Source organism: Corythoichthys intestinalis, chromosome 10 (assembly GCF_030265065.1).
Source record: "Corythoichthys intestinalis isolate RoL2023-P3 chromosome 10, ASM3026506v1, whole genome shotgun sequence".
NCBI lineage: Eukaryota > Metazoa > Chordata > Actinopteri > Syngnathiformes > Syngnathidae > Corythoichthys > Corythoichthys intestinalis.
In genome coordinates, this window is record NC_080404.1 from 25062472 (window position 1) to 25071542 (window position 9071).

Consider the following 9071-nt stretch of genomic DNA (forward strand, 5'->3'; position numbering starts at 1 on the left):
TTTACAGCAACGTGATTTTACACACACACTTGTCATTACATCATTTTATTGACTTTTTAGATGCGGCACGAACTAATAATCACTGACCCGAATTCATTTAAACATATTTGGGTACACTACTGTTAACGTTTGTTACCTCCGCCAGTAGGTGAAACCTACAGAATGCAGAGATTATGAATTCAGTTCTGTCGGTCTTTGTGTTTGTGTGCAAAATAACTAAAGAACGGATCAGAGGACTATAATCGAACTATAAAGAAGTGTTTGTTATATGAAACGGAAGAGGTGATTACATTTTTGGTGTAATGAAGTCAAAGGTTAGAAAAGGAATTTCACTATAACTCGATAACAAATTAGCCTATTGAACTCAAATTTGTAGAGTAGGTGATGTGATGAATAGAGAACGGTCAAAGGTCACTCACTAATCATCAAGCAAAACAGTTCTTGATTCATTAAATTATCAATTAGTTGTACATTGTTGACTCATTATGGCAGATGTCTACACCATTTGAACATGGAAACAGCACTGAAACATCAAACTTCACTGTTGCTTCTTTATATTTTTTTCATCAGAATTGTATCCAAACAGACTTGAGCATTGCTCAAGCCCCTGAGCTGCGTGAATGATGACCAAACAATTCATCTTTCCGAGACAGATAATATCCCTCCATGCCGAAGGGTGTCGATGACGTAAACTGACAACTGTTGGCCAACGACAAGAGTTAAGATTAGTGTTTCCCCGCTGCTGAATCATCACCCATCCTGACAGAAAAGTCATTGTTTCCACCAGAGACCAACAGTGTGTCTTTCCTGCTCGCGAACACTCAGATATTCTTTGCTTTGGCTGTGACACATCCTAGCAACAATAAACCCCTTTGACTTCAACTTCTGCATTTTACCCACAAACTTAACACCAGCTGTAGTGAGTGCACTTTTGGAGAATGGGAAAAGTTGCTTTCTTGCCACACACACAAAAAAAAATCTTATGATCATTAACTATTTGTTTGGCATATTGTCAAAACTTTTGACTTGAGAGTGAATTCAACCCTCCCAGTCAAAGTCGATTGGACATCTGCTGTTGACAATGGCAGCCAATGAGTTAAAAACGAGTAGCCTTTTTGTTTTGAAAAGCTTTGCTTCATTTTAAAGCGTGGTAATTTGAAGGGAAGTTGGTGACGAGCTTTTTCCCTCATGTGACAGGGAAAACTTAAGTGAAACAGACCCAAAACTATATTTCAAACTAAGTTTAGAAATACACAATTCGCCATCTCAAATTAACCTCACAGGTTAAATGGATTAGAAATCTCTCGCTATCTATGGCAGCCACGGATTGCACTATAAGGGTTAATTGATTTACTAACTTATAGTTTTATGTAAGTATTATTGATATTTGCATCAGTGGAGTCTTTCCAAGATCTGTAGACAATTTTAAAAGTGGACACACAACTACAACTAGCCAAGGCTATTCATGTTTGACCCACAATAACCCCCAAAAGGATGGAATATATCAATCCATCCTAGTGGGAGGAAACGTTCACTAGGTCCCGCCCTGTTCCCAATGTGACCCGAACCCTCAAATCCGGTGCAAAGCAGGCTCGGTGTTGTTCCTTTTGCTACTTTTAAATTAATATTTACTATTCACTAAGAGGCGGGCCTCGTTGTAGGTGATTCACTGCCCCGGTGAAACGTTAGCTAACACACCTGTGACATTCGTCCACATGACGGTAGGTTTTTAAACACGTTAAATACACGAAGGGTTGGAGATGTGTTGTGAGGTTTAAGAGATTAAAACTCGGGAAACCGAAAACAGATTAGCAAAAGAACGGCTATTTTAGCTAGCTCGCAGGGTTAGCAAAAAAAAAAAAAAAAAAAAAACACGAGACGCTCGTTAGCAGGCTCGACCCCGCGCCAGATTGCATTAGCAAAAGTGGTCAACTCGAACCGAAACACAAACTACCGACGCTTTTATACGCTTAAAACCACAAAATTAACTACAGCATAGCGAACACACGAATTTGGCGTCGTGAATTGTGCGACAAATGGTAACAACATTAACAAGGCCAGAGAGCAACACTAATCGCCGCATTTAGACTGACCCGACCGGGGTTTGGGAGACAAATGCGCGGATGACACATTAACGATAGGGTCGCTGAATTTCCGAGGAGTTAGATCAGAGACACATTGGAGGTGTAGTTCGACCGACAAGATCACACATGGGTGAGACGTTTCTTCCCCCAGCAATGCCTACATTATGTCCCAACGTCGTCATCAAACATGTTACTTGTGTGATTACCTGGTGGTTTAATCGTTGAAATCGTCCTCTTTCAAACCTTTTGATGTCAGGTACTCTGTTAAATCTGTCTGCCGTACTCCTGAGTAGACGCTTAACAACAGTAGGGGAGAAGTAGGGAGTCCTTATGTGTGTCGTCACCCATGGTACATTCAATGACTCGCAGGAAGTGTGGAGTTTGGACACTCGAGGACTCACACCGTATTTTTATTTTTCAATTTCACCGGGGCTTAAGTATCTTGACTTCTAAAATAAATACATTTGATATAGTTTAGTCTTGTTTATTTATTTATTTTAAAAAGCGCTCAAAGCGCAATATGGTACTTGAGTGCACAAAAATTGGATAATTTGGGATCTACGTCAACGCAGCAACAGAGCAAACGCCGAGTTTGACTTGAACCAGCTTTGAAGATTCTTGCAGCCATCTGTTGGCCAAAAAATGTAGTCAACGCTTGACTCGACAAGAAAACACAAAGAAAAAAAGGTAATACCTTTTTTAAGAAATTTTAAAAAAAAACAATAATTAATGTACCAGTAGTTAACTCACTGTTTGCCGTTGACGGTGACAGACGAAGCAAAATTGCTTTAATCCTTCCATGGACAGTGGTCACTACAGTGGACAGCTATTCAAACAATACAATGTTGATAAAAGTAAATTAATTTAAAAAGAATAAAAACCAAACCGTAACAAACACTGGTTATGGCCCCAACTAACACTCTAAAATTGATCTCCCTCATGCTGTTTAACTCATGGCATGCCACTGATATCGATAGACGTCCGATTCGTTAATCTTGGAGTATCTGAAGCTCATGTCATGATTCAGTGCCATTGACGGCGCTAGACTATGGAGAACCAAATGGGACAGAATGAAATATAAAAATACATCTATGAATGAATACTTAAATGTGTCATTAATTCTTTAAAATGGGAATTAAATAAAAGTCATTAAGTGGCGTCCAATCTATTATGACTGGGAGGAATTTTTAGACTGGAAAATGGATCACGTGGTATTGCCCTATGGATAATCTAATATAAACAAAAAACAAAACAAAAAAACTGGCTGATGGAATAAAAACAGGACGTCTGAACCATCATCAACAATCCAGTTTGTTTTCGTTATCAGTTTCTACCAGTCAGGTCAGTTTTATCAAGTACATCGAGCATAAAGGACATACATTTCCCCTAAAGGAGATCTTTTGATATGCACCCATAACAGACATGAACTTTCAAAATTGCCAGCAGGAATTTGGGTATTAAACAAGGTCACTGGTGTCATATTTACGTACAAGTTGGACTGCATTCCTAGTCAGCTGATTGTGTTGACTGCATTTTTAATATCTTGTATGAATACTATGTTTTCTATTCCAGAATAAACACGAAGAATCAAACATTGGAGCAACACAGATAAAGATTCCTTCACATGGGCGTGATCTATAGACTGTCTAAAGTTCAGTAAAGGATATTGTGCAACTCACTCGTTACTGTTTGATTCAGAAACTCTTGAACTGTTTTTGGACGAGGCCGATCATGCAGATCAACATAAGGATTTTGTTTGTTTACTTGGCAATCACGCTTAGCTTTTCCAGCTGTTTTCTCAACAAAGGCAGTCAAAGTATCCCAAAAATTGCCAAATATTTCGGCACGAAAGGGCGCTATGAGGAGGTCAACCCCTATCTTTTAGAGGACATCTTGGCCGTCAACAAGTCCGTCCTGCGGCCTCCGTCCTCGCAATGTCGTCCTGTTCATCTGACTGCTATCGTAAGACACGGCACCAGATACCCGACGAGCAACATCTTCAAGCACATGCAAAAGTTGTACGCGGCGGTGAAAAGCGCCACTCCCGGGAAAGAAAGTTGGGTGTGTGATATCCAGAGTCATTGGCGGATGTGGTACCCCGAGGACACGGACGGTCGCTTGGCCCACAAAGGTGTGGACGATCACAAACATCTGGCGGTCAGGTTGGCCAAGCTTTTCCCCTTGCTGCTTTCTGAGGAAAACCTTCGAGGGGGATTCATCAAGTTTATGAGCAGTTCTAAGCACAGGTGCATCAACAGTACTCGCTCTTTTATGGCCGGCCTGACAGAGCTGTGGAATATTCAAGGTAGGATGTACTTGTAAGCTAATATTTGCCCTCTTCTCAAGTTCTTGGTGTTCGAATCATTTCGTCACACAAAATTGAAGTTTACTCATCCAAAAACAGACAGTTAAACCTGACACACTCCAATTTCTTAATACTACAGCCACATATTTATTTTTTAAATTTCACAGAAACATATTTATCTGCTATTGCCATCAAATCCATTAAACTCTTTGGCTGCCATTGACGGCGCTGCCAGCCATCTCAGTTCAAATGGATTGGATGTGTACGCGTGATAAACTTATTGAAATTCACAGCAGAAGGATGATTGGACACCACATGATTGGATGTCTCCATCCATCCATTTGTGTTTGTATTTGTATTTTATTAGGATCCCCATTAGCTAATGAACACATCCACTATTCTTCCTGGGTTCCACACAAAACATAAACAAGACATCAACAAACAAATCAACATTAGCTATTTATAAAAGAAAGGCATACATTCTTATGTTGAAAATTCACACACTAAAACAGACAATTCAACATACTGCCAGAAAAAAAGACAGTAAAGAGGAAGGTGTATTGGTAGAATTGAGGAGGTATTCGAAGTATTCTCCCCACCGACTCACAACATCCTGAGTCGAGGTCATCAGTACCCCATCTCCACAACAGTGTTAATGGTGCACTACTTTCCTGTCCTGAGACGCCGGATGGTGGACCAGGATTTCCTCGAAGCCATCCGGAAGTCGTTTTCCATGACCTCGCCGAACTCCCATGTCCGGGTATTTGCTTCAGCGACCGCCAAAGCAGCATTCCGCTTGGCCAGCCAGTGCCTTTCAGTTGCCTCTGGACTCCTACTTGCCAAATAGGCCTGCTAGGCCTCCTTCTTCAGGTTGACTGCATCCCTTACCGCTGGTGTCCACCAGGAGATTGTCGCCACAACAGGCCACAGCTCCGATAGACCGCCTCAACAATGGAGACACGGAACATGGCCCACTCTGACTCAATGTCCCCCACTTCCCGCAGGACGAAGGAAAAGTTCTGACGCAGGTGGGTGTTGAAGCTCTTTCTGACAGGAGATTTTGCCAGACGTTCCCAGCTGACCCTCACAATGCGTTTGGGTCTGCCAAGTCTGGCCAGCATCTTACCCCGCCATCGCAGCTAACACACCACCATGTGGTGATCAGTTGACCGCTTTGCCCCCCTCTTTACCCGAGTGTCCAAAACGTGTGGCCGTAAATCTGATGACCCGTCAACAAAGTCGATTATCAAACTGGGTGTCCTGGTGCCAAGTGCACATATGGACACTCCTATGTTTGAACATGGGTTCGTTATGGACAAACCGTGATGAGCACAGAAGTCCAATAACAGAACCCCGCTTGGCTTCTGATCAGGGAGCTGTTCCTCTCAATCACATCCCTCCAAGTCTCACTGTCATTGCCCACGTGAGTGTTGAAGTCCCTCAGCAGAACAAGAGAGTCCCCAGAGGGAGCGCTCTCAAGCACACCCTAGAAGGACTCCAAAAAGGGTGGGTACTCTGAGCTGCTGTTCGGTGCATAAGCACAAACGACAGTCAGGACCCGTCCCCCCACCTGAAGGCGGAGGGAGGCTACCGTCTTGTTTACCGGGGTAAACCCCATCGTACAGGCGCCAAGCCGGGGGGCAATAATTATGCCCACACCTGCTCTGCTCCTCTCACAGTGGACAACTCCAGAGTGGAAGAGAGTCCAAGCCCTCTCGAGAGGATAGGTACCAAAACCCAAACTGTGAGTGGAGGCGAGTCCGACCATATCTAGTCGGAAGTTCTCTGTATCACAAAGCAGCTCGGGCTCCTTCCCCGCCAGAGAGGTGATTGGTTGTTTATCATCATCAATTGTACTGACAGAGTTAATCGACATCCAACCTGAGATTTATCTGCAGACAATCAGAAATTAACCAGAAATCAATCTGGGATTACTCTGAAATGAATATACAAACCAATTTTATATTAACCTACAAGCAATCATAGGTTAATCTACAACTAGTCTGTGATTAAGTCATTAGCTGTCATTGATGGCAGTAAATTTTCAATACATTTGAACTGGTAGGGGCGCCAGCAAATTATTATTTTTTTTTTCTTATAAAAAATAAATAGGGGCTGTGTATATATGTATGTATAATATATACATACATACATTTCTGCAACAAAATATTGATTAAAAAATTGACGCTACAATCAATACTTATTATGTTTATTATTTATGCATAGAACGGAAATTGAAAAATAAAAAATAAAAAGTTGTAACATGAAATCACCAGAGGCAATTTTAAAAACTCTTACGATAAAATGAATGAAATGTAAATATTGACAGTAAAAAAGTCATTAATTTCATGATCAGTCATTTTAACGTTCTTAAAAATAAAAAATCCACTAACACCATAAACTTACAACTATTGAAAGCACATGAATCGCACAAATTTTTTCCATTTTGGACGCTACGACCCGTAACATGTCCGTTTCCTGACGTAGATCAGACATTTGACTTGGAGGTAAACGACGCACTCATGAAACATTTCAGCCTGTGCACCAAATTTGTGAAGGATGTCGTCGAGAACCCCTCGGCCTTATCGGAGGTCGACAAGTTCAAAGCAGGGCCCGAGATGAAGAGGGTGCGGGAGAAGATGGCCAAACAACTCACAGTCCCTTATCAAAACATCACAGCTGGTCTAGTTTTATTCCACTTTCTTGACATTCTCTCACATTTTTATTCTATTCTGACTAAAGACACTCATATTTTTTCTCCACAGACATGATTGATGCTGCTATGAACTTTTGCGCTTATGAGTTGGCCATCAAGAACGTCAACTCTCCTTGGTGCGAGTCTTTGGACAAAGTCGATGCTCAGGTAAGCTAGTCGTCAAATCCATGAACTGGGAGCGCTGGCACTAATAGTATATTATTAGTACTAGTACTGGTCACTTGTCCCGGATATCGAGTGCAAGTACAACATTTGGTAGAATAAAGTAACTACTATAGGATAAGAAGTCATCTTTAAAAAAAAAATTAATTAAAAAAAGTATAATTGGTGTACTGGATAAGGTTTTACAAAGACGGTGTACGTTTGATAGTTAGTTTGAGTGAGTCTTGGAAGCACGACATTGGGAGATTTAAAATAACATTCGACTGGATATAATGTTCTAAACGATAATGATTTGTTAAAAAAAAGAATGGATTACGTGGCTCAGAATCATCCATATTCAATCTCCAACAGCTCCTAGATCAGTTGATATAAGACTCCCGCTGGATAGTCATTGGCCCACTAAAACCACAATGCGTTTCATTATCAGTTTCATCACACAGTTGAATCCCCGGCAAACCATTTTTCATGTCACAAAAGACATTTTGTGCTTCAAGTTGACCTAAATCCTTATCTAGATTACTGAAAGGTCCATATTTTTTGGGGTCAACAGATAGTGGAGTATGCTAACGACTTGAGGCAATTCTGGAAGCGAGGCTATGGTCATAAAGTTAACAGAATGTCCAGCTGTATTCTCTTCCACGACGTGTTCAGTCGACTGGACAAAGCGGCTAGCCAGAGCATGTAAGTACAACGGCAGCCGATTCATTTTTTTTACTCCTTTATTCTGAAATAAATCTCCTATAAACTTTAGGTCCGGCCAGAAGGTAACTGAAGCGGTGACAATCCAAGTTGGCCACGGAGAGACCCTCCTCCCACTGTACACCCTTCTGGGCTTCTTTAAAGATCAACAACCCTTGACATCAACCAACTACGCATTGCAACATCAACGCGCTTTTCGCCCTAGCCTCACGCTACCGTACACGGCTAACCTGCTACTTGTGCTGTACGACTGTGGGCGAGGAGACTTCAGGTTGCAACCGCTCATCAATGAGAAACCGGTGACCTTCCCTGGTTTGACAGAGCGTCGGCCGGCAAACATGCCAATGTATGAGGACGTCAAGGAACACTACAGGGAACTAATCGGAGGCTGTGACTTCGAGAAGGAGTGTGAACTGTTCACTAGACAAAGTCAATTTTCAATCAAGGATGCTTTGTAGAGGATGCCATCTCTTACAAAAGAAAACTGTTACACAAGTAGAAATGTGTTGAAAGAACTGGGTGATACAGGAATAGGAATAGTATTGTAATAGGAATCATATTGTTCATTACTAGTAGCTACACATTTTTATTGCCTTACCTCTTGTCATGAAGTGTAAAGTCATTTTTTCCCATGACCAGCCTTGCCCCAAAATAGGAATTTTTGTAAAGTGTATTTTAATGAGGACAAATATCAATTAACTTTATAAAAACTTTTTTTTTTTTTTAAATATTAAATAGAATGTAACGAATTAAACAGTTTGTGCTTCATGATTTGAAGCAGTGACGTGCGGTCAGGGGAGGCAGGTGAGGCAGAGCCTCACCTGTCATCATGACAAAAAAAATAATTATAGCATCAAATTTATATTAATATTTGTCCATTGCTCTTTATGTATAACTCATTTCAAACATTTTTTATAGTCAAAATCGCTGAATTTGCCAATTTCCTGTTCAAATAAAGAAATGAAACGAGAGGTGCGGCAGCAACGAGTAAAGCCTCACCTCTGATTGCGCAATCCATAACAAACTGGGTTGATACATGGAATTGGAGCGTGCTGGTTGCCGTACATCTGCATGTCGCCATTATAATGTTTCCAGATACGTTTAT

The 9071-nt window shown here is 41.2% G+C and overlaps 1 protein-coding gene across 2 annotated transcripts; it reads left to right on the forward strand.

Annotated features, from left to right (window-relative positions):
- Positions 1-1555: 1555 nt before the first annotated feature.
- LOC130922772 (multiple inositol polyphosphate phosphatase 1-like) lies at positions 1556-8684 on the forward strand. 2 transcript variants are annotated; one of them, XM_057847783.1, is made up of 6 exons: positions 1556-1721; positions 3657-4389; positions 6877-7071; positions 7155-7252; positions 7818-7948; positions 8019-8684. In XM_057847783.1, the coding sequence occupies exons 2-6, from the start codon at positions 3816-3818 to the stop codon at positions 8422-8424; spliced, it is 1404 nt and encodes a 467-aa protein (XP_057703766.1). In that variant the 5' UTR covers positions 1556-1721; positions 3657-3815; the 3' UTR covers positions 8425-8684. The 2 variants fall into 2 exon arrangements, with proteins under 2 accessions (XP_057703766.1, XP_057703767.1); XM_057847784.1 differs by lacking the exon at positions 1556-1721 and adding an exon at positions 1774-2771.
- The last annotated feature ends 387 nt before the right edge of the window (positions 8685-9071 follow it).